Genomic DNA, 26,585 nt, shown 5'->3' with positions numbered 1-26,585 from the left:
GGCCTTTTTTGAAACATTTACCTCAGGTGTTTCCCTAAATTGCCATCAAATAACAGAAAGGCAGCTTAGGAAGTTGACTAAAGCTGTAGTAATCAGAGTTGCCCCCCCCCACCCCCTGCCCCGTTGAAGCCTCATTAGAACACAAACAGCCAGCCCCTACTATAAAATTTAAACAGTATTTATCTTTCACTCCTCAGAAAGAATTGGCCTTTTAAAAAAGAAATATATAAACTTGTGACTAAAATTTAAATGTCAGATGGATATAGATTATTACAGTTAACAATGAGCTTGCAGATTCTTTTAGTGTTAAATTTTATTTGCCCATAATTTAGACCTTCAAGTGTTACTATTCGTGTCTAGAGAATCACTCTCTTGAGTTTTCTGTTCACTCTTTAAAATGTTTGTTTCAAGTTTTATTCCTTCTAAACCACTAAGGATTATTTCTGATTTAATTTTTCCCAGCTTTGTTTACTGGTCAGACTGGGGTGAACCAGCAAAAATAGAAAAAGCAGGAATGAATGGATTTGATAGACGTCCGCTGGTGACAGTAGACATCCAGTGGCCTAATGGGATTACGCTTGGTATGTATGTTCTTCCTTCTTGACTACCAATTCAACTGCCTTCATAGTGTTTTAACTTACCTCCATAGTTAATTCCAGGCCGTAGTAGGTAATTCTCTGGTTCCTTCTATGGGAGGCATTTGGGATGAGAATAACACAAATGGAATTGTAGGCTTAAATTTCATGCTCCACAATTATGTGTTTGTTGTCCATTTGGGCCTTGATATGTGATATGAATTCAGTGAATCTTGGGGCTTGGGGACTGCTGAACGTTCTGAGCACAGGTGCCTTAGCATTTCCTGAATTGCAAGCTTACAAGACTTTTCTTCTGGCTCTTTGGGGGAGAACAAATGGTAGCCTCTTTTAATATTTTCTGTAATGTGAGGGACATTTCTGCAGTCAGTTACCTTGAGAATCTTAGGTACCCCTTTAGCCCCCAGAAATGAATGGGAGTACAGATTCTGCATGCTGCTTCACAAGGTTTGTGGGAGCCCTGTTAAGAAACCCTTCTGGCAAAGGAACCATGAAATTAGAATATTGAATTCATCAGATATTTTAAATGGAAGCCAGAGCAGTAATGGCTTATCATGCAATGACAATTCTTTCCCTACTTAGACCTTATAAAAAGCCGTCTCTATTGGCTTGATTCTAAGTTGCACATGTTATCCAGCGTGGACCTGAATGGCCAAGATCGAAGGATAGTACTGAAGTCTCTGGAGTTCCTAGCTCATCCTCTTGCACTAACGATATTCGAGGTAAGACGTGTGTCTCACATCTAAGTGTATGCCTATGAGTGACCACAGCACTGTGGAGGAAAAGAACAGGTGTAGAGGGAGGAAGAGAAGAGCGTGGCTTGAGAAACTGCTTTGTCTTAAAACCTGGTACAAATTAGACACTGATTTCTCAAAGCACTTCAAGAAACCAGAACTTCCTTCTTTTGCAGTTTTATATCCTATGTCCTGGATCAGCATTCGATAAACTTGGTCCATTAAGTGGCCAGTGAATAATGATGACCTTAGTTAGATACTGACTTGTGTTAATCCTGGGCAGACATGCTGACTCTGGGGGGTTCTGTTTTAGGATCGTGTCTACTGGATAGATGGGGAAAATGAAGCAGTCTATGGCGCCAATAAATTCACTGGATCGGAGCTGGCCACCCTGGTCAACAACCTTAATGATGCTCAAGACATCATTGTCTATCATGAACTTATACAGCCATCAGGTACTGTGGAGAAGCACAGTCCTTAGCCACCACTGCTAAGGGAAGCAGCATGACACGGAGCCTATTGGGTGGCAGTAGCTCTTTGGCAACTCAACTTTCTTTAAAAGGGAACTTTTGCCCTCTCATACCCTACCTCAAACACTTCACAGTTGGTGTTTGATATCTTTTATTTCTGGCGTCTTAGTGAAAAAGCTTCATAACCTTAGTTCCTGTCTTTTCCCAACCCCCAGTATCAGCTTTCATTTCTGTTTCTTCCGTGTCCCCTTTATCTCTTGCTAAGACTATTGCACTAACTCCCCAAGTAACTCGTATTCCACAAACTCTCTCTACTCTTAGTTTGCTAGAGTTGCTCTAACAAAATACCACAAACTGAGTACCTTAAACAACAGAAATTTATGGTCTCACAGTTCTGGAGGCTGAAAGTCCAAAATCAAGGTGTTGGCAGTGTTGGTTTCTTCTGAGGCCTGTGATGGAAGGATCTGTTTCAGGCATCTCTTGGGGGCTTGTAGATGGCCATAACACCTACCTCCCCCTAGGACACATTTTTATAGGATTATATAGATCCTCAAAACATCTGGTTTTATTGCCTGCTGCTCAAAACACCTAGATGGTTCTATCTAAGTGCAACCTTCAAACCTCCCTATAGCTGAGTTACCTTCTACTTTATAGGAGCAAGTCAAGACAAAGCCAGAACATGCTCGGTCTCCTTCCTCTGAGCCTTCACTCTAAGCCTTGGACCAACAGTGAGAGCCAATCCTGGTTCCTCACCTCCCTCCCCCGGCTCCCATCTTTTGAAGATATAACTTTTATGTTCTACCCCCACGAAGCCCCTTTGAATCTGGTGTCCTTAGAGCATGCGGACCATACCTATTCTTCATGGATATTGCTCTCACTTGAAGATTTGACAGAATAGAGAATTTTGAAGCTCCTTGGAGATGAGGACTCATGTCTATATGTATATATGTAGCAGGCTATATATGTATATGTAGACTATATATGTAGCAGGCACTGGAATACTTATTTTAAAGGACTTTTTTCCTGACTAGGTAAAAATTGGTGTGAAGAAGACATGGAGAATGGAGGATGTGAATACCTCTGCCTGCCGGCACCACAGATTAACGATCACTCTCCAAAATATACCTGTTCCTGTCCCAATGGGTACAATCTCGAGGAAAACGGCCGCGAGTGCCACAGTAAGGCTTTTTGCATTTCACCCGCCTATACCAGGCGATATAAGACATTGGCTGCAAAAACTGACCTGGCTTTTAAGAATTCTGTTGTTACTAATCATGTGAATAGATTTGTGAACCTGTCTGCTGCTGTCGCATGCCGGGTATTCATGTTAGTTCTTCAGAACTGACTTTTAACCCATTTCAACATTGTATTAGTTTATAGGTGACTAAAGTGTCAAGATACCTTGTACCAATTTGTACCAGTTAGTCCCATAACACTACAAAGTCTTCATGTTTTCCTCCAACGAGGAAGAACTGAAATTATCCTTAAGGCAGGCCCTGGGAAACCTCAGCCGAAGACACTAATTTAAGCTCACTGTTGAACCAAATTTGCATTTTAGCCTTCTATTCTTAGCTTTTGATTAAGTAGCAAATTAAACTCACTCATTGTGATCCAGGAACTCACATGGCTTTTATTAGCTAATCTTGGGTCATGGCAGGGACTAGCTCAGTTTCCTGAGAAAGTACTTGCAAGACAGTCTGGTGTGCCTGGTATCCCAGAGCATCTTGAGAACATTTCTTATAGCTCCCAGGAGAACAGGATATTGTTTAGAGGGGTCATTAAGTGTGGCTGTCCATCCATCTGTTTGTTCTGGCCTGAATTTTACATATCTGTTTTTGTATGAAGACTGCTGTTTCTCTCACTTCTGATATATCAGCCATAAAACTTCGTTCAGCAGTGGTTTGTCTCTTTTACCTGGTGGTAAAATAACCTTTTGCATGGCTTGTCTGGGTATACAGCTAGCCACTCTGGAAGGTTCGGATTAACCAGGTGCTTGGTTTTTATAATTCAGGTACTGCAACTACTGTGACTTACAGTGAGACAAAAGATACCAACACAACAGAAATTTCACCAACTAGTGGACTAGCTCCTGGAGGTATTGGGTTCAGTACTGCAAACTGTTAATCTTGACTAACAGCCACACTCTTTGTATCTATAGTGTAAATATAATAATTAATGCAGCCTTTAACTATTAGTTCTGCCCCAATTGGTAACCTGAAAGTCATAGTCTGACCTGACCTACTAAGGTTTCTGTTAGAGAACTGTCAGTGACATGGCTATTACAGCATGTGACTCAAATACTTCTAGGCCAGAGTTGTTCTTGGCATACAATTGTAGTAGATACTGAAGATCAGTATTGGGTGCAAAGGTATGAGAAATTTACCCCTCAGGTGGAGAACCTAAGTCTGAATTCAGATCCTTTTATTCCTTTGTAGGGATCAATGTGACCACAGCAGTATCGGAGGTCAGTGTTCCCCCAAAAGGGACTTCTGCAGCCTGGGCCATTCTTCCTCTCTGTAAGTAGATTCCCTACATAAACTCCTTAGATACCAGATAGACAATTCTAGTTCACTAGCCACCCCTTTCATGGTCCTTTATACTGTCATAGCACTTGTAACCCTGAATTACATTCTCTTCCTGCCCCCCACAGTACACTAAGTTAAGGTCTATACTTTTCTCTTCTGTGGTATCCCCTTAGTACAATAACTGACAGTGATAAATGTTCAGTTACATGAAAGGTGTTTAGTGCTTTTGACTTTGGCTTTGTTAGCCTGACTTATCCCCTTTTATAATGAGTCCCTTTAACTAGTATACTGTTCTATTCCCTTTTGAAATATGTGTTATGCTTCATACAGAGGAGATGCACAAATGCTTTCCTGAAGAGTTGTAGGATTTGCAGAGAGTAAATTAAAAGTAGTTAAGAATCTTTAAACCTAGGAAAAAGGACCTCTACAGTTATTATCAGACATGTGAATTCTAAGGGACTTTGCTTTCATGGCTTCTGTCTTAAATTACTAGATTTCAGGCTTAGCTAACATACTAGGACCACCTGAATAGCTCACCAGAAGCTTCTGCAATTTTAATTCAGCGGGCCTGGGGGGGGCCCAAGACTCTACACTTGCCTAGATGGCCCAGCTCCCATGCATAGGATGATAATAAAACATGAAATTTTTATTAATGTCAATTACCATGGATTCCTGATCGTTACCTTTTTTCCAGTGCTCTTAGTGATGGCAGCAGTCGGTGGCTACTTGATGTGGCGGAATTGGCAACACAAGAACATGAAAAGCATGAACTTTGACAATCCTGTGTACTTGAAGACCACTGAAGAAGACCTCTCGATAGACATTGGTAGACACAGTGCTTCTGTCGGACACACGTACCCAGCAGTAAGTCAGCTCTGTGTCTTTACGCACCATGGCTTGAAATGAGACTTTCTGGAAAGGAGACCATTAACTCGAGGTAGAGCTACCGGGGCTAGGAGGAGCCATTAGGATCCTGGAGTCACCAAACACTTCATCTGCTACGTGGACATTAGAGAGTCTAGCCTTTTAGAATATAAATCAGTCATTTGATCGGGATCTGACCCAGACAGAATGGCAAATAGGTCAAGGTCATCATTATACTATGAGATATTTTTGGTTCTAGAAATGACATGTAAATATTACCATGAACCAAGTAGCTCCCTTTTGAACTGTTGACTCCGTTGCCTACTGGATACTTAAAAAATTATTGTAAGTAGGGAATCACATATAGGGAAGTAGGCTTAAAGTCAGTGTGTTGGGTAAGAGTCACTTATCCAAAGTTACTAAATGCTTTATGAAGAAAAATATCCCACCTTTCGAGCTCTCTGGCAAAACATGGAATGGTGGTCAATCCGTGGTACACTTGTATCTTTCACATTTTTCTCTAAGACTTTTGATCATTAAGTAGAATAGGCAGAATCAGTCACGCTATTTTCTCTCTCTACCAAGCAGGTATAGTTGAATTCAAGTTAAATGCATTAATGTTAGAACTTAATACTGAGACTAGAGTTGTCACCAGGGAGTGATCACCAAGCTCATTTCATATTTTTCCTTTCCACAGATATCAGTTGTAAGCACAGATGATGATCTAGCTTGACTTCTGAGACAAGTCTTGACCTTTGAGGTCTAAACCCACAATATACCCCATGTCAGCATGGTAACCGAACCAGCAGCTGAAGTCTTTCTTCCTCCCGTCTGGAAGAACATCAAGAAATCTTTGCGTGGAGCAAGCTTGTGTACTTGACTGTTTTTATGTTACTTTTGTAAATATTCTTGTCCACATTCTACTTCAGCTTTGGATGTGGTTACCAAGTATCTGTAACCCTTGAATTTCCAGACAGTATTGCCACCTCTGGCCAAATATGCACTTTCCCTAGAAAGCCATATTCCAGCAATGAAACTTGTGCTATAGTGTATACCACCTGTACATACATTGTATAGGCCATCTGTAAATATCCCAGAGAACAATCACTATTCTTAAGCACTTTGAACTATTTCTATGTAAATTATTGTAAACTTTTTCAATAGTTGGGACAATGGCAATAGGATAAAACGGGTTACTAAGATGAAATTGCCAAAAAAATTTGTAAACTAATTTTGTACTTATGAAATCTTTGACCTCAATGGAGGTTTGCAAAGACTGAGTGTTCAAACTACTGTACATTTTTTTTTCCAAGTGCTAAAAAATTAAACCAAGCAGCTTAACCATGGTTTGTGCCTATTCCTCTAGGATGAACTCCCATAAACAGCCTGGATAGTATCAAGTGTTCTAACTATAGATGTGCCCTACAGCTCTTGATGTTGTATAACTACACTATAATTGGGCTAGTGTCTCTCATACCCAAGTACTAAGACATCCCATTTAACATTTGTTCCCCAAATATTTTGTAAAAGAAGCTAGCTTAGCCTGTACCTAGAATTCCTCTTGCTTAGAGGAGAGTCCCTTTTCTCGTTAACTTGTTTCCTGAGCTAGAGGTATGTGCTAAGGTTTCTATGAATTCTGTTTCATATTTGTCTGTTTTCCACGTTTTGTCATTATGTATAGGTCAAGTGCCTTCTAAGGCATAGGAAAGGGCTTTCTTCTTAAAGAAGTGTAGACTGTCTTACCGTGAAGACGGCTACGGAGGATGAGCAATCTAAGGCAGGGCGCTCTGTGTGGTTCCAGGAACAGCAGCATCCATGTCATCTGGGAACTTGGTAGAAATGCAAGTTCTCAGGTTCCAACCTAGACCTACTGAATCAGAAACCAGGGGGCAGGGGGAGGCTGAGAATCTGTTTTCTTAAGCCCTTCAGGGGATTCTGATATAAACTACAATTTTAAAACCACTGTTCTAATGTGACTTTGTGAAGAATATGATTGTAACATCTAAATTTTTAGTCTGGCGGGGATAGGACAGATTCCTACAATGGACAATTTTTGGAATGTATGCTATAAAGAGCAGATAAGGAGTTTGAGTAGAATAAACAGTAGCATGAGGAGTTCAGTGAGTTTTCTACTAGGTTGGCCCTTTTGTTTCTCTAAAATCTCAGGAAGTCTGGAAGCAAGGGGAGACACAAGGCCGGAAGCAATGCATGCATGTTCTACGTCTAACGGGAGGTGGGGGAGTTCACGGCAGAAGGGATAGCGATTCCTCTGGGATCTAACAACTCATCGACACAGTAGCAAGAGGATGCAGAGATGTTCTGAGTAGCTAAATGGATCAATGGCTGACGCATTTCACTTGCATATGGAATATAAGGTGGTTAACATCTTGCTTGTGGTTGAGGCAAGGAAATCACTAATCCAGATGAAGGGGAAGTTGATGCTGTCTTCTTGTTTAATGGACTGTCCTTGTGATTTTGGCCAAATGAGTGAAACAGAAGAGATAGGCTTGGAGCTTTCTCTCTCTGGGAGGCATGGGGTTAAGCCTGTGGAAGGGAAAGGCTGTAGGCATTAAGGTGCTGTCTGCCCTCCAGCTGTCTTCCTGTACACAGTCTGCACACTGAACAGCCTGCGGCCTGCTGGCAAGGAGTTGCCACGGGGCCTATTTGGTAAGTAGGCTAGTAGTCATTATAAACTCGGAGGGCCATTTGCTTGGCTGGTGCTTTGACCCTGCTCTGGGACAAAAAGAAAATACTGATTTTTTTAAAAAAATTGGATTAATACCAGATGCTCATTTAGAAGCTTAACGTTTGACAGCAGTGTTTTTTCCCATAAGGCCCAAAGTCAGTTTTTACAATAAAGCATTATTCTCCATCTTTTCCAGTCCCCAGTGTGTTCTTTTCAGGTTCTGGCTACCAGGTTCCAACCCTCAAAGAATCTAAAGCATCTCAGTTTTTTTACCTTGTCCCTGGTGAAAACCATGGTACAATTCACTGTAGTTAAGAGGTGCAAACTCATTTGAAGAAACAAAGTATTTCTGTTGAGATAAGAATAGTTATATGGTAAGTGGCTGCTAGTCAATTTAGCATGTAATTACAGCTCAGGAGGGACTACAGCCCTTGGCTTTATCATCCAAACAAGAACTGAAAGAATCCTATGTGAAACGTGTTGGTGTAAGTTTGCTGGGTCTCTAGAGTTTAATATAGGAGAAGAGAATTAATTAAGACATAAAATGTGAAGCTTATCAAACACTAAAGGGGAGTATATTTGGACTTAGATGAGCCTGTCACACAAAGTGACAAAGTGGGCTCTCCAGAGACTTTAGGAATTGCCACAGCATCGATGCTATGTGAAGGAACAGATTTGTGGCCTCTGGTAAAGAAATCCAGCCAAGTCCCTGAGTTCAGATATTTAAGTGGCCTCTAAAAGGCATGTATTTGGCAAAAAAAAAAAAAAAAAAATCAGTCCCAGTTGTTCAACCAGCTCCCTTAAAACATTCTTATTCATATTCCAAAGCCTTGGTGTTGTTTCTGAGTCTTTGGTTCTTGATGAACCCAGACAAAAAAAATCGAGGCTTCAACTTTGGGACTTGCTTATATCCTTGGAAGTCAGCCCTTCTCAAAGATGAGAAGCTGGGCTTTAAATAGCAAAACTATAGTACTGTAGTGCATTTAAAGCACTGCCTTCAGTTAAGAGCACCATAGAAGTGGGAGACCTGCTTAAAGTCTACCTTTTAATTATCTTCACCCCAAACCAAAAGAGTCTATACATAGGCTTACTCTTATACAGTCTAGCTGGAGAAAGTTCCTAGAATTCTTACCTAGTGACACAGTTTATTATTTTGAACCCAAACAAAAGCTACACTCCTTGCTTTTAATGGTGATAAAACTTGAAAAAAGCAGATACATTTTTGCTGACTTAGGTCCAAGAACAAAGAATACAACCTGCTAATCTTGATCCCTAAATTTGAGCCCTTCGGATTTAGAATGGGGTTAGCCTGATTCTTTGCAAAAATTGAGACTTGTATATCCATGTTTCAGCCATATCATGGACCTAAAGGGTGAGCATTTAGGAATACATACAAGTAGGAAAAAATACCTTCAAGGTACTACTTTAAATATAGAGGGAATGAATTTGAAGATGAAACAATGGCATTTTTAGACTTATTTTTCTCAAATCCATCACGGGAGATTTTCAGCTCAAAATAGTTTCATGTGAAGCATAATCAGTCATCTTTGTATGTATCTCATTCCCTCTACTGTCTCACATGAAAAGCTGAATACAAGTTAGCAGCAAGGTCCTAGAAATTTGGGGCTCTATAGATAACCTAGTAACAAACTGATGAAAGTAGTGTCCCATCTCTCTGTCGTGTGTCCGGAATCTGCTTAGCATTTTTGAGCCTGGTCTGACAAAGAGGAATGAAGTGGGACCACCAGAGTCTCCCTGTAAATCTCCTTCCATCCACGGACACTGAGGCAGGAGTAAGACAGGATGAGCGTGGGGGGTTCATGTTCTGCAAGTTACCCTGTGACACATCAGAAATGTGTTTTTTCCCTTAACTGTGCTTAAGGGAAAGTCACATGAGTGGCAAGGTGGTTCTGTTCAGAAGCAGTGAACAGAGCACAGACTTTGTGTCAGTCTTATGTGTGGGACTTCGGGCAAGTTACTAACTGCCTCTGTAAAGTGGAGGTGATAGGGACTATCTCGCTGTGACGTGGTAAGCGCCCAGTGAAATGCACACCAAGGGCTCAGCACAGCGTCTGGCATTTGGTAGGTGCACGGCAGATGTCACTACTGAATATCACTATCCATGCCAGGCCTCTATATTTATCATACCACAGTCTAGGATCTGGTAAGTGACTTTCCCAGTGAGAGTTATGGGTACTTTTGCTCCCTATGAGTATAATATGTGTTAGATCCTTAGCACAGTGTTCACTACACCTGATGAGATCTAAGTCTGAAATTTAGGACATGATAGTTAAGGAGGCTTCAGGGATTGTATGGTTTAAACCCTAAAAACATAGCTGGTATGTTTCTGCCTCAATCTTTTGACTTCACACTGCCTACGACATGGAAACAAATATTTGGGGGCCTGCATAGTCTTTGGATGGCTGCCAAAGCACTTGAAATCTCCCTTAAGTTCTTAACTATATGCTTGCTTTTATGCTAAATAAGTGCTCTCAAGTCTTTAATTTGATCTTCACAACAACCCTAATAGGTAAGTAAGTATATTATCTCCATTTTACATACATAAAATCTGAGGCTACAATGTGTGATTCCAAATGCCCTGTGCTTACTGCCATCGCCTCTCAGAAGAGGATGCAGGACTGTATAAAGGTTAAGTGGGATGTCATGTTGCGTATTTGCCGAGTTCCCTTTACTACCAATTTTAGGATGCTTTGGCAGTTTCTCAGGTGTCTGATGCCCATTATGGCTGGCTTCCAGTGTGGCTGTGTGCTGGAAGTATACCGCTAGCACTGCTACGTTAGGGCAGCACAGAAAACTGCTAGTTACGTGTCATGCCTTCAAGATGCTAGGCGTTCCAAAATTATTTTCCTGGGCCATCCAAGTGAAGTAGCAGTAGCTTGTTGGACTGCAAAGAAAAAGATAAGGATTCCGTGAAAGAACTTATAGACAGGCAACATCATTCCTGTGTATAAGATATTGGGGGGAAATAAGCTGTAACATAAATAAATCTTAAGTTTCAAGGCTCTCATATAGGGAGAGACATGACCAAGAAGACAGGAAGAACTATGGCTTACAGCATTGAAAGAGGATGTTGTAACTCCAGGATTGGATTTTGGGTATTCTGGAATCTGTCCCTGAAACCTTGACATTTCTCAACTTACGCACATGCACAAGGGGAAATGAATTTTTTAAACAACACGACTGGTTTTGACAGAACTATATTGCCCCTTTAAATGTCACTTGATACTACAATGTGATTTAAAAACATGTAATACCTGGGGAGTGCAGTGCATACATACAACCAAATTACGCTCAGCATCTTCAAACTTCTAAAGGCACACATTGGAACGCATCTAGTCCTGCTGACCTGTGGATAAACATTTTTCTTTTATTAATGAACTGTACATTGAACTTAAAGTTTATTTTTGAGATAATTATTGTGAGTCTTTCCTTTTCTAGAGATGTTTTATAAAAGCTTTTACTCAAACCTTTCACCTTCTCTCAACTGAATCATGACTGTCACCCCTTTCTGAGAAACAAGCAGGGCCACTGACGTCTGGACTCTTCAGGCTGGAAAAATGAGAGATGTCCCCTTTCTTGCTATTCTTAGAGGTACAATTACTGCCTCACCGTAGGCGCACAATGCGTCATCTTCTCAAACTCCCCCTTTTCTAACCCTACCATGAAAGGAGCAAAAGTCAAAGCTACTATTACCCAGGAATGTTAGGTTAGTCCAGAGTTCCTTCCCTGTGGGTGACTGAGAACAGGCAGTATCTGGCTACAGGGAGGGTGCCCCAGGGTGGCAGGACAAGACAGGCCTTGACAAGCAGGTAAAATCATTTTTATGCTGTTTCCTCATCAGATCTTACATGGTCGGTGTTGAAATTCACTTAGGATAAGGCTGAAAATCTTTGTAAGCTTTAGAAATATTCCACCTGAAACTTCCCCAAGCAGTGACCCCCAATGGTTTGACTTACATTGAGTGCCAAACCTTGAAATTGACTCAGAGAATCCAAACAGAATAGTGGGAGGAAAGTAAGAAAATTGAAGGGAAGAGAAACCATCAAAAATCTTCAACAGTGAATCCTTAATGAGTGAGATGTTGTGTTTTGTTAGAGATGTTGATCTCACCAGCTTTGCAGTGGGATAGATGTAAGTTTGCATGTTCTTCCACTACTTAATCAGCTATGGCCACAGGTACGTTGCTTATAATCCAAGCCAGTTTCTTTCCTCTCCTGAAAAATCACACCAACTACCTTCACAGGGTTCTCGTAAGAGAGGCAACATATATAGCTTCACTCAAATAACTCCTGCTATTTCTCTTGCACCAAAAAAAAATCATGATTCATTTTTTTTTAAAAAAGTTAAAATCCTTTAATTATGTCCATTTGAGGTCTGATTTTTTATCTGCACTCTGGTGTTCAAGTCCCACTTGCAGCAAGTATTCCTTGTTAAATCTCCCCTTAAAATGCTAGCATTTGAAGATTTTTTTAATTCCAAACAAGTCAAGAAGATTAATGGTCCTGCACCTGTTAGCTTTGCAGAGAACATCATGTGTGACCCTCTGCTGATTAGAGAGGACAGGTGACCAATTATTCAAAGAAGTCTTCTTATCAGTAGGGGAAGACAGGGTAAACTTTACACCCCTCAAGAAAGCATAGCACACTCTTTGGATTTATCAGGCTCAGCAAATGTTATTGGCCTGTAATCTAGGAAATGTTAGAGAATGCTAAATTTCAGGTCTGAACATTTAATGCTATAGTGTCTAATTCAAACACAGTTCTTGCCTACTAGCTGAGGGCAGAGAGTATGTTTTAAATCTTTTGTCATTGTTTATGTTTTCTTAAATTTTCCCATTTACATGCAAGATTTGCTGAGGATTAGTTCTTCCAACTTGAAGGCAAATTTGCCTTTTGGCCTCACCCCAAACACATAGCTCCGTGGTTTCCTAGAAAGGATTTCTAAATGCTGGAGGATGGTTTTAGAAAACCAGAGAGCAATTGGCATTCCTTCTCATACTTCAGGGGACTCACAAGTAAGAGTTTCCAAAAGGTTCCAGAACAGTTCTATAATTGACACATCCTAGATGGAACATTAGCTAGGGGGAAGTGCAAAAATTTCTTAAATTTTTAATGAAACTGAGGAAGAATATGTGGATCAGCCCCGTCAGAAGCCATCCCTCCACACACAGACTCACGCACTCTGTGGGTCTTTACTCCACTCTCTCGTTCAGCACCTCCTATGTGCCAGGTACGGTTCTGGAGTCTGTGGAACCAGTGAGAACATGACAGACCAAAGCCCCATTCTTCATCCTAGCCGGGAGTCAGGCAGTGAAAAAAGCTGTGAAGATAAACAAAACAGGCAACAGAGGACAATAGAATATGCTATTTTAGATAAAGCAGAAGCCCTGGAGGAAGCTTGGGTGTGAGCCCACCGGGGGCACAGTGAAGACACGAGTCCTGAGGCAGGTGTGTGCTTGATTCATCTAAGGAAAAGCAACGAGGCCTCCGTAGCTGGTAGCAAAGGCAGAATGGGAGGGACAGAAGGGAGCAAGGATGAGTGATGTAGATTTCAAGGGCCACGTTGGGACTCAGGATTTTCTTTTACACAATGGGACAATTTTAGAGGACTTGGGGCAATGGAATGACCCCTGATTTTAAAAGGCTCACACTGGCTACTTTGTTTAGAATAGACTCCTGGGAGGCGAGGGTAAAAACAAGGAGGTAAGTTAGGAGACTCTGGCAGTGGTCCAGGTAGATGGCCATGGCTTGGGCTGGGCTGGTAGGGTGGAAGGCGGCTCCACTCTACATTCAGCCCATCACATGGTGGGGATATGCATAGGTTGTCTGCCTGGCAGGGGGAATGTGGGATGAGAGATGATCCCCTCAATCCGGTAGCATCTCACTGGTCCCCATCTCAGCCGTGCCCTCTGCCTGTGAGATATCAGTTTGGCTGCCCGCTCTCCCCCCCAGATAGGCAAGGGTGACAGGCACAACCCCAGCTTGGGTGGAAAAATTCAGTGAGGTTGCATGGAAACTAAAAGGAAAGCCATGCTTCTCTTTCCTAACCAAAAGAAGTCAGAACTTAGAAGGAAAAAGAGCCTAAAGCATAAATCCTAGTTCACAAAAGTACAAGGGCTTCCACCTTGCAAATCAAGGTCTTTCCTCCCTTCAAGATAAAGCCCTTCCGGGAACACATTTTGGCAGAATTATTTTGGTATGGAATTCTGTGCTAATGGTCTCTGGAGGAACGTTTTTTATGAATAGCACAATTTTTTAACGCAATGGCTTTAGACAGAGTCCTACATACTTTGCCTATACAACTGCTTTATATTTTCCCTGTTACCATCCTTGTCCCTAAAGGCATTGGAAAACTATGAAAACTATTTTCCCTAAGAATTTTAGAACCCTAGCATTTCTGAATTAAAAGTGCCCCCAAGGTCACTGAGTCTGACACCTGTCTTATTGAAGAGGTGACAGGTCCCCGTGGAGGGAGAAGGAAAAGGCTGCCTATGGTTACCCAGTAAAGAGACCCCATTCACCAGACAATGCCTTAATTCACCCACAAGCAACAATGACTCTCATAGTAAGCCTATAAATTCAACAAAAGCTTGTGATCCTGTAGGATAAAAAACAAAAATGGATACTTGTTTTGGAAAACAAAGCCTCCTAAGACTCAAAATTTGAGAAAAGGATTTTTGTGGGTTAGGAAGTGAGGTGAGTCTCAGAACTGCATCCCTGAATGTCACAGAATAGAACTAAATATTAACAAACAGCTTATGAAACAGAAAGCAGCCTCTTCCCAGTCATTAGCCCCAATATTCCTGTTTCCATTCAGAGAAGGCGGCTAACCGCCTATATCTCAGGATCCATTAGGTTCCAGAAAGGACTATGCTGAGAACAGAGATTACTTTGCTGTTCTAACTTCCCAGCACTCTGTGAACTGTCCCATTATGACACAGATAAGATTTCAATGGGCCTACCTAGTAGTTCCAATTCACCAAAGTGCCACACCCATTTATATGTAATCTCAAGTCTCCTTAGATATCTGGTGAAACTTGAATGGAAAAAGATTATTTATAACCAAAATTAAATGTAGCTTATTTTACCTTGGCAGGAGGGCTGGGAATGTCCCTGGGAAAAGAAATTTCTATATCGCCATGAGGGAAGGAAAATCTTTGGATTTGCCAAAGGAGGTCCTGAGCCGAGTTTGGGGCGTAGGCTACAGATGGGTGAGTTGCCTGTATCCTATAGAGAGAGGAAAGCAGGTCAGGTTGGGGAAATCATCGTGAAGCAGCAAGGTAGAGAAGAGGGTGGAAGGAGTCACATGGTATACCTTGGAGGCTTGGGGCTCAAGGGGACAAGCCACAGGGACATCCAATACGCAATTTTGAATTGCTTACATTTTCTGCACTGTAAACCCCTTTACCTCCCAGTCCTTCAGTAAAGTCTGTGGCACACACTAACACCTGTGTGAGTGGCTTTTGATAAAAATCATAGCAAGGAGCCCAGTCCTAGACCTGGGTTGATATGACAGCAGAACAGAAAAGGGACTTACAGAAAAACCCATTAACTGAACTAATTCAGTCACTGCAAGAGCTTAGACCCAGACAGCATAACCACCCCACCCCCACCCCCCGGACTCTTAGAATTCTTTGGCTGGGACAAATGGGCTTTCTACAGGATGTGGAATGGAAGTTCAAGCCCATATTATCTGGAGCTTAAAGGGCAGAGTGACTTCAGATAATATCACAGTAATTAAATTAATTAGGTGGGGTCAGGTGGCTTTTAAATGATATGCAGCCAGCAATTTGCTAGTCAGTATACAGAACTTACTACAGCAATGGCCTATAGGAACTTGGAATATTTCAAACTATGGAATCATCTTTCCAAAGTGCAAAGATGGCCATGTCACTCCCTATCTTAGATGACTTCTTATTGCCTACAGAATGAAGGCCAAGGCCCTTGGGCTCAGTCTCAAGAACACCATGACCTGATTCCAGTCCTCCTATGTCCTGCAGTTCTCCAGCCCAACTCAAACTCTAGTAATGCTCACCTGCTTGTAATCCCTCCCCTCTTCCCCCCATCCATGCTGCTGTATCCCACACCAGCTTGCCTGTGCTCCTCTCTTTCCTCTGCCTGGAGAGCCCGTCTCAGCTTTCCTCACCTGGCTCTTACTCTTCTCCAAGTCTTGGCTCAGATGTCACCTCTTCCAGGAAGCCTTGTTCATTACTCCAATTTAGATCATGTGTCTCTTTTCTACCCAACATGTAATTCTATAATAACATGTATTAATATATCATTATACTGAGATCATCTACTAATGTGTGTAGCTTCCTGACTGAAAACACAAACTTCTTTAAGAATTTAGTCTTGGTAGTCTTTGTGCCCCCAGTGCATAGCCCAAAGCTGGGTGCTTTAAAGTGTTCAAATACTGATTGTTAAACCAAACAGACCTCATGAATGTAAGTCATAGCTTACTTTGTAAATAAGCATCCCAGAGCTTAGGCTTCCAACTGAGCATGGGTTCTTGAAAGAAATTTTCACGAGAGGTTGTGTGCCTGGTCCAGTGATGTCCTATGCCTCATACAAGTTGAAGGTTCCTTTGTGAAGTTATGCTCAGAAACCGTAAAACTGATTTTTGCATACATACTGTTATAGCAAGTCTTTCATCCTTCAAGGTAAACTTAATATTTTGAAACTGAAAAAAACCATTGAGTTTCCTTCAGGGAACATAGTAATTTGTCATGCTGGTTAATGTCATTTTCAGGCCCTTTATGGTTGTCCTAATGAGAAAGTCTTGTAGAACATACAATCAACAGCATCATCTTTGAAATAAACACATAATCAGCCAAGGGAATTACATCAAATGGGATAATATTCATCTAGGTTACTATATACTAGTGGGGCTATTTTAAAAGTTATTCTATAACTTGCTAATCATACCCATTGCTTCCTTGCTTCCTTTTTGTGTTTAAAATTGATTTGCCAACTAAGTACCTTATTTAATTACGACTACTAAAGGGCTCGATCCCACAACTCTTCATGGGTTTTTACCCTAATTACTAGAGAATTGAAAGTCAACATCCATTAATCTATGATTTACTAAGCATCCACTACATGCACAGCAGGCTACTGGGTACTCTAAAACAAACAGATTATTGAGATAAAATCCCTCTTATGTGTAACAGTTAAGAAAGCAAAGCTCAGTGGGTACCAAATGAATGTGGCAGACAGACAATAAGTTCCCTGAAAGCTTAGGAGATGGAGAAACCTTCGTGGGCTGCTTTGATGGAGGATAGGAGAAGTTGTTTTTGTGTCTATCAGAGTAATAGTTCCTTAAGAAACAAACCCCTCTTTAAAACTCTAATGAAACCAAAAGATCATCCCAGAAAAAATATATATATACACTCACAAATTACTCTTACATTTAATTCCAGGGATCCCTGAATCTCCTGATGTCTGTCTATATAGAGATTTTTAAAAGGTCCATTCCCCAGGTTAAATAATTTATACACTTAAATAAATTCAAATTTTCTATATTTCTCCTTTTTTTCTAAAATCCTACACATAAGTTCTCTGAGATACCATCAAAACAGTGTAATGGACAGAATTAATACTTAAAAGCAAAACGTAACAATTTTTTCATTATGAAATTGTAACATTTGGAAGTTTGTTGACAAAATTCAAAGGGTGTTATATTGTTTTGCCCTGTGTTATATACCAGGTGTGTATATTTTGAGTCTTGCAAACTAGTAATAACTTAATCATCATGTCCATATTTTCACTCTGGAGAGAGAGTATGCCATCATGGTAGAAGCATGAGAGCCACAGATTTGAGTTCTGATCTTGGTTTTGCCACTTGCTTACTTTATAATCCTGGTAAATTCTCTTCTATCTCTAAGCCTCCATTTCTTCATCTGTAAAATGAGCCAATGATAAAACTTGACTTAGTCACATCACATAATTGTTATGAGGACCAGACGGGATAACAGATGTACACAATCCAAATGTGAGCTTTTTGTTTTGTTTTTAGGCTGTTTGAATAAAAGACATTTGCCATGTGTACATTTGGCAGGTTCAATTCCCAGAAAGAAAGTTTATTGAAGTTTGACATCACGAACTTTTGGTTGACAATGAAAATCACTGTGCAGGATGTTCTGCATTTAAAGCAATGCCACCCATGTTGACAATGCCAAGTCATTCACACTAATGCCAAGTGAAAGCCATTGCCTAATCTGGTGACTCTTCCGTTGATGTTGACTGGGCTTTTCTCCCAGCAACATTTCATTATTTTAGAAAAGTGTTTAGGCATTGTTTGCTGCAGTGCAGAAGGAAATCCTGAAAGATGCTTTCATAAAACTTACATTTGGGGAACTATTTTCACGAGCTAAAAAGGGCTTATAAAATATGATGGTTTCCCTCAACACAAACAAATGATAAATGTTAGAGATGATGGCTATGCTAACTACTCTGATCTGATCACCATATTATATGTATCAAAATATCACTATCTACCCTATGAATATGTATAATTATTATTTGTCAGTTAAATAAATTAAAAATAAAAACAGATTATAGCTTAAGCTTTTTGTCTTAGAGTTATTTTTATTACATGGTATTCAAGATGGAGATGAAATATTTGAATTTGTAATACTGGTTTTTCTTTGTTTCTTATTGTCACAATAGGCATGTTTATGTAAAATTTTAAACCTGCAACAGATACACTTTGTAGAATAGCAAGTAGAACCAGAAAGAAAAAAATCTATCGTTTAAAGAAAAGGCAAAACAAAAACAAAACCAAAAACCAAATATGGTGGTTTCAGACTTAAGACAAATTCATATCGTTATGTTTACAGTTTGAATTATTAAGCTTTTTGGTTGGCACTGGCCTACGCTATCCTGAGAGCTGATGCAATATGGTGAAACTCACTGAGAGTGGCCATTGCAATCAGATGGATCAAATTACAATATTGTTCTTTTAAAGCAATGAACAGTGCAAAAGGAAATACGTTGGATACCATGCCCAGGAGATTGTACTTGTTCAAAATGACAAATCTCCAGTGTTGTGGGAAGGCAACCACTTTACAAAGTTGGATTATGAATAGGTCCTTCAGATTTGTGTTTCTTTTATGACTCTTTAAACTTATAAATAAAAGAAAATCTAAAATAGTCTTAAAAATAAATTCCAGTCACTTAAAAATACTGCAATCTAGCCTGGGTCTTGGTACTTCATAAACCAAGTATCAAGCCAGGCTGGATTTATTTAGCTGAATTAGAAACCCTGGGTGCCAGGAACGATTTTTCAGCGATGATGGTTACAGCCCTTTCATAGCCTCTCCGTAAAGAAGACACTTATTCTAGATTACCCACAGTTTTCATCAGATGGGGTCACTTTCCCTTCTGTGTGGGAAATTCCTCCCAGCCTGTGAAAAGTTAAACAAAATCTTTATCTGCAGGAACTTTGGAAATTAGGATATAATGTTTTCCTTGGTGCTTATATCTCGGCTCTCATTGCCAACATATTTCCTGCCCACAGCTGCCAGATTCATCTTCCCAAAACATACTTTGAAGTCATCATCTTTCTACCATGGGATCTACTGGAGGCTTCTGAGCAAAGCCTAAGCTCTTGAGCCTGGCATTCAAGCCCTCCAAATGGCTTTGCTGGTAAGTTCTACCAAACATTTAAGAAATAATATTTCTACCTAATCTCTTCAGAATATTGAAGAGACTGACTCCCAATTCATTTCAAGAGATCAACATTATTCTGATACCAACCAAAGACAAGAACAGATATTCCTCAAGAACAAAGATGCAAAAATTCTTAACAAAATACCATATTAGCAAATCAAATCCAACAATATATTGAAAGGATAATATATTATAACCACATGGAGTTTATCCTAAGTATGCAGGGCTGGTTTAACCCTGGAAAAATCAACATAATTTGTGATATTAATAGATTGTAACAGGAAAACCACATAATTGTCTCAGTAGATACAGAAATAACATTTGACAAAATACATCTATTCTGATTTAAAAAAAAAACTCAGTAAACTAGAAATATAAGGGAATGTCCCCAACCTCACAAAGAGCATTTACAAAATGTTTATAGCTAATATCACACTTAATAATGAAAGACTGAATCCTTTCCCTCTAAGATCAGAAATAAGACAAAGATGTTCTCTCTCACTTCAATTCACTATTGTATTGGGGATTCTAGCCAGTACAATAAGATAAGAAAAAAAGAAATAAAACACATCCAGATTGGAAAGAAAGAAGTAAACCTTCTCTATTCACAGATAACATGACCACCTGTGTAGAAATCCTATGAAATCTACAAAAAAGGCCTAAAATTAATGTGTTTAGCAGTTGCAGGATAAAAATGTAATGTACAAGTATCAATTATTTTTCTATAAACTAGTAACAATTAGAACTTGAAACTTAAAATAATACCTTTTACATCATCAAAAATATGAAATACTTAGGTATAAATCTGACAAAAAGTTTGAAGACCTGATCACAAAAATGTAGTCTATCTTGATAAATGCCACATATACAACTTTAAAAGAGTATGCATTCTGCTATTGTCAGGTGAAGTGTTCCATAAATGTCAACTAGGTCACATTAGTTGGTAATGCTATTCAAGTTTTCTATACCCTTGCAGATTTTCTGCCTACTTGTTTTATCAGTTATTGAGAGAGAGGTATTGAAATCTGTAACCATAAATGTGCATTGTCTATTGCTTCTTGTAGTTCCAGGTTTTTTCCATGCATTTGATGCTCTGCTTTTAGCTGGAGAAATCCTATTCCACACCTCACAATGATAGCTTGTGTGCATACATACACAATCTCACACACACATTCACACACACATGTGTGCATGCACGTATCACTGCCACTTATAAATGCAAATGAATAAAACCCAAATAAAATGCTAGCAAATTAAATTCAAAGATTTAAATTAAAAATTTAATATTAAGTAATCTAATATGGTACTTCAATGGATCAAATAAAACAAACTTTATAATAAAAAAAAGTCCAAAAGTCATTCTGTAAAATTCAGTAAGCAATTTTACATAAAAGATCTTTGGACACCAACATTACAAGGTCACTTCCTTAAAATGATAAAAATATATGGCAGTTTTAAATCAATAGCCATTTTCATACTTAATTACAAAATACACCAGAAGCATTCCTTCTGAGAGCCTCAATAGAACAAATATACCATTTTTTCCCAAAGATGTTTGTAACTTGCCCACTTCTGTTCTTCATGTTATATGCCCTTGGCCCCAAGGGTCCTTGAATTTTCTCAGCTCATGACATAGATAGTTGCTGCAGGATAGTGGATAACTGGTTGGGATAGGGCTTACAACTCTCTTCCTAATTTGGCCAAATAATCATGGCAAAAGCATCTGCGAGCCACATAGATTAAAAGAAGTAGAAAATAAAAAGCCAAAATTATTGTAAAAACTATTTCCTTATAGCTGCATCAAATAGGACAATTTTGAAAAGACAAATTTTTAGTCTTAAGAGCTCTATCCTCTGGCTTATCTTATTAACAACATTTTTGTCTTACAAGTGAAATATTTATAGCAATAGGTTTACATTTTAATAGAAATGCTATTACATACATTAATATTTTATAGCCTGCATTTTTTCACTTAGCCATACATTATGACCATTTTCCCATGTAATATGTTTGTCTAAATCGTTATTTTATAGGCTACATAATATTCCATGATACAGCTGTACCACCATCTACTTAACCTTGTACCTTTTGATGGACATTCATTTTGCCTCCAAATTTTCTAAAATTGGCATTTTAAGGAATATTTCCCACCTCCTCCCATCCACACAGCAAATAGGAAACCTCTTAGATTTTTCTCATAACTCAGATTGCTCTCTCCCTAATCTTGATGGTAATCTTCAAGCTTACCCTCTAGAAAAAATAAACCAGAACCTTGGATGAAAATACAGTGGATCAAGCTGGGAGTCAACATTGTCCATTTTCAGAACCCCAGACTCCTTAATCCCCAGGATGTTTCAGCCAGATTTATACTCCTGTCTCCACACATATATTACAGGGTATTGGAAGTTTTGGTATGACCAAGTGAAAGAATCTGTAGTTACCAACAGCTGGCATTTCTTCTAAAAATGGCAAGGTCCTGAACTAAACCATGTATAGGGAAAACTACTCATCAACAAGCCCTGCTCAGGCACACAGAGTTTTAATTAGCAAATTTTTCCCTCACTCTTAAGTATGAACAACCAGAAAAACCACCCAGAATTTTAAAGTCTTCCAACATGAAAAGCAGACTAAATTGAACAACAACAAAAACTTCAGTAGAAACCATGTCAATGGAGGAAATAGAAGAAAATGTCCAAAAACGTTCTATAATTCATAGCTTTAAAACATAAGTACTGCATGTATAAAAAAAGAACAGGATGCAATATCTAAGAAAAAAGAAACATGCAGAATACGGAAAATTCTTGGAAGTCAAAAAATACTATAACCAAAAACTAAAAGGTCAGTAAAAGAATTCAAGATAAAATTGAAAAAAATAAAATCTCCAAAAAGTAGCACAAAAGACAAAGAAAGAGAAAATAGTAGACAAAATATATGACAACTAGAGGATCAGTAGGAGGACCAACACTCAAAGAGAGTGTCCCAGCAAAAGTATAGAGAAAATTGGGTAAAGACAATCAAAGAAATACTATGAGAATTTACTGGGAAAGAAAGACATGAGTTTCCAGATTAAGAGAACCCACTGACTGTCCAGTCCAATAAACACTGCCCCCCCCCCAAGGCATATCACCCCAACACTTCAGAAAACTAAGAACATGGTAGAGATCATAAACACTTCCAGAAAGAACAGGCCACAAAAAAAGATCAGACAATAGAATATCAGTGAACTTTTCAACACCACCACCGGATGCTAGAAGAGAATGGAATAATGGAATATTACAAAGAAAGATTAATTTTCCTTGGCATTCTATACCCAAACTATTCTTTTTCTTTTTTTTTTTCTTAATTTCAGCATATTATGGGGGTACAAACGTTTAGGTTATGTATATTGCCTATACCCAAACTATTAATCAAATAGAGGGAGGGATGAAATAAACACATTTTCAGACATGCGGGGTCTAACTAAGATTTACCAAATAAAATGTTAGGTATTATTTCCAAGGAAATAAAAAGTAGTTGTCCAAGAAAAGTAATAAGAATATATATGATTCAGTATTTATCATAAAAAATAAGATTTACATTATTATAAAAGTATAAATGCCAACTATCAATATATTCCCAAATTGTGTAAGAGAAAGATATAGGGAGGAAGAATGTGGAGGCAGTGAGTTGGGAGGGATTTCAAGAGAGTAAAATTCTCATATTTTATTGCAACAAGTCAATTCATAATATCTAATTCAATAAAAAATGATTTAGCAATAAAATGTTATCAACAAAGTGAAATATTAGCTATAAGAGCAGTAAAAGTTAATAGTACTTGTCTCTGGGTAACTGGAATAGGGTCTAGAAAAGAGGAGAGAGAGGAGACCACTAGTTTTCATGATAATCATTGTAGAACTTTTTTTTTTTACTTAAAAAAATGCCTATATATTATATTTTTTACTTTAAAAAAATGCCTATTTTATACATATATATTTTTAATAAAAATAACTTCAAAAAAGAGATCATGAAGCAAGCACTCCAATGGCATGAACACACAGGGTTGAAGAAGTTCTTTCTGCCTTGGTGTAAGGAAGATAAAATGATATTGCAAGGAACAGGGTAGACTCTGAATTCCACGAGGCATTGAGGAATGTGTAGGCTGAGTCAGCACCACCCGAGGCACAGAAAAAGGAATATGCACTCTAGCTGACAGCCACACAGAAAATTTCCAAAACATGCACCTGGATCAGAAACTGCTTTCTCTTCAGGAACTCTTCCCTGAGCCCAGCCAGGGAGAATGCCATCTGTCCAAGATCTAGGCCCTGGAATCAGAGAACCACATTTTGCAAAATGGAAGAGATGAAAGAGTATGGCAGGAAGTGTAGGGAGAATAGAGTGGGAGAGATCATGAATTAATCATTTATCACTGGCCTACCATGTGTCAGGCACTGTGCTGAGCATTTTACATACACAGTAACATTCTCACATCACAATATTTAGGTATTTCTATTATCTCCATTTTACCAATGAGAAAGCTGGAACTCTGAGGGGTGAACTTGCTTGACCAAACACACCGTTAGTGAATGGTGGGGCTTAGAGTTGAGTCAAGTCTGTCTGACATCAATGTCTTCTGTGCCATGACAGAGAAAAAGAAAGAGTCAAAGAAAAAGGTGAAGTTGCCTTGGCTTCCTAGGCGTATAAAAATGTCAGGTTTTGTTGTTTTATGTTTGTTTTTTTTTTTTTTTTTTTTTTTTTTTTTTTATTTCAGCTCATCATGGGGGTACATAAGTTCAGGTCATATACATTGTCCCTGTCCTGCCCATCCCCCCGAGTCAGAGTCCCAAGCGCGTCCGCTCCCACTCTCCAGACAGTGCGCCTGGCACTCGCCATGTATTCATACCTCGATCCCCTCCCCCCCACCTCCCCGGGTCTGCACCCTCAAGCATGACCATTCCCCAGAGGGTGCGCAATGCACTCGTCATGTAGGCATACACCCATCCCCTCCCCCCACCCCCCCATCCCAGTCTGATATCCAATTGGTATCCTTCCCTGATGTACATTTAGGTGATGATCAGGGAAACCAGTTTTCTGGTGAGTACATGTGATGCTTGTTTTTCCATTCTTTGGATACTTCACTTAGTATAATGGGTTCCAGCTCTCTCCAGGAGAACCAAAGAGATGTCGTATCATTGTTATTTCTTATAGCTGAGTAGTACTCCATGGTATACATATACCACAGTTTACTAATCCATTCGTGGATTGATGGGCACTTGGGTTGTTTCCACATCTTTGCGATTGTGAATTGTGCTGCTATAAACATTCGGGTACAGGTGTCTTTGTTAAAGAATGACTTTTGTTCTTCTGGGTATATGCCCAATAATGGAATTGCTGGATCAAATGGTAGGTCTACTTGAATCTGTTTAAGGTATCTCCATATTGCTTTCCATAGGGGTTGCACTAGTTTGCATTCCCACCAGCAGTGTATGAGTGTTCCTGTCTCTCCGCATCCACGCCAACACGTGTTGTTTTGGGATTTTTTGATAAAGGCCATTCTCACCGGAGTTAAGTGGTATCTCATTGTGGTTTTGATTTGCATTTCCCTGATGATTAGGGATGTTGAGCATTTTTTGATACGTTTTTTGGCCATTCTTATGTCTTCTTTTGAAAAATTTCTATTCATGTCCTTTGCCCATTTTTTGATAGGATTGTTTGATTTTTTCTTGCTGATTTTCCTGAGTTCTAAATAGATTCTTGTTATCAGTCTTTTATCTGATGTGTAGTATGCGAAAATTTTTTCCCATTCTGTAGGCTGTCTGTTAAATTGTGGTAAAATACACATAACACAAAATTTACCATTTTAATCATTTCAAAGTATATAATTCAGTAGCATTAACTATATCCACAATGTTACACTATTGTCACAATTCATTTCCAGAACTTTTCCTTCATCCCAAACAAAAAAACAGTAACACCCATTAAACAATAACAACTCCCCACCCTCTACTTCCCCAGCTCCTGGTAAACTCTATTTTGCTTTTGATTTCTATGAATTTATCTACTCTATTTACTATTTATTAGTGGAATTATGTAATATTTGTCCTTTTGTGTCTGGCTTCTGTGTTTGGCTCCTTTTATATATGACCTATGAAGTGTACTGTTTTCAAGTTTCATCCATGTTGTAGCACGGATCAGAATTTCATTTCTTTCAAAGGCTGAGTAATATTCCATTATACGCATTGTATGCATTGTTTAATCCATTCACCTGTTGATGGACATTTGGGTTGTTTCCATCTTTTGGCTATTGTGAATAATGCTGCTGTGAATATTGGTGTACAAGCTTGTGTTCAAATACTTGCATTCAATTCTTTGGAAGGTATACCATTTATTATGAAGCCTTTTCTACTCCTTTGACATTATTTTTCAACAGTTTTGTTTTCTCAAACTCTTTCCCAAACCCATTCTTCCACCCCCACTCCATGCTTCAAACATCTTCAGCCCATGAAGGAAAAACAGAGGAAAAGTCTTCTTTTCCAATAGCTTCTTGTACTCTCTGAATCTACTTAATGAATAACAAACACACTTGCATCTTCATTCATTCATTCTTTTATTTATTCAACAAATATTTTGAGCACTTCTTCTATGCCTGACACTATTCTTAGAGCATGGGATACTTCAATTAACAAAACAAATACCTTTGCCATCAAGTTTACATTCTACCTGTTGGTTTTTCCGACCCAGGTTTATCAGAACATTTCCAGATCACAAGAATGGTTTTTACAGAACAGGAAAAGATAAGGAGTCTTAGTCATTCAAGAATGCAAGTCTTAAAAATATATGTGAATTGATGAAAGACATGATACTTCAATAAGATTCAGACCCCTTCCCCGAAGAGATGAAAACAGAAAAGCAGCAGGAGAAAGAAGATGGAGCAAGAGTCTTGGTTTTATCATTAGCATATCGGGCTTTGATAAGTCCCATTTCCATGAGCAAGATATGACGGGGATTGTATCCTTTCATCCTGACTTTAAAAGTCCAGATTCCCCT

The 26,585-nt window shown here is 39.1% G+C and overlaps 1 protein-coding gene across 2 annotated transcripts in view; it reads left to right on the top strand.

The window, feature by feature from the left end:
* VLDLR (very low density lipoprotein receptor) overlaps nucleotides 1-6,532 on the top strand; it is a 29,520-nt gene extending 22,988 nt beyond the window's left edge. Inside the window, exons 12-19 of one of the 2 annotated variants that reach the window (XM_045562311.1) lie at nucleotides 463-581; nucleotides 1,176-1,315; nucleotides 1,641-1,782; nucleotides 2,829-2,975; nucleotides 3,809-3,892; nucleotides 4,233-4,313; nucleotides 5,017-5,186; nucleotides 5,884-6,532. In XM_045562311.1, the coding sequence (XP_045418267.1) occupies nucleotides 463-581; nucleotides 1,176-1,315; nucleotides 1,641-1,782; nucleotides 2,829-2,975; nucleotides 3,809-3,892; nucleotides 4,233-4,313; nucleotides 5,017-5,186; nucleotides 5,884-5,919 (919 nt within the window). In that variant the 3' untranslated portion in view covers nucleotides 5,920-6,532. The remainder of the gene's footprint in view (nucleotides 1-462; nucleotides 582-1,175; nucleotides 1,316-1,640; nucleotides 1,783-2,828; nucleotides 2,976-3,808; nucleotides 3,893-4,232; nucleotides 4,314-5,016; nucleotides 5,187-5,883) is intronic. The other variant, XM_045562312.1, reaches the window with a different exon arrangement.
* Nucleotides 6,533-26,585: the final 20,053 nt, after the last annotated feature.

This window comes from Lemur catta, chromosome 10 (assembly GCF_020740605.2).
Source record: "Lemur catta isolate mLemCat1 chromosome 10, mLemCat1.pri, whole genome shotgun sequence".
Taxonomy (NCBI): domain Eukaryota; kingdom Metazoa; phylum Chordata; class Mammalia; order Primates; family Lemuridae; genus Lemur; species Lemur catta.
This window is presented reverse-complemented; position numbering and strand designations above follow the sequence as displayed.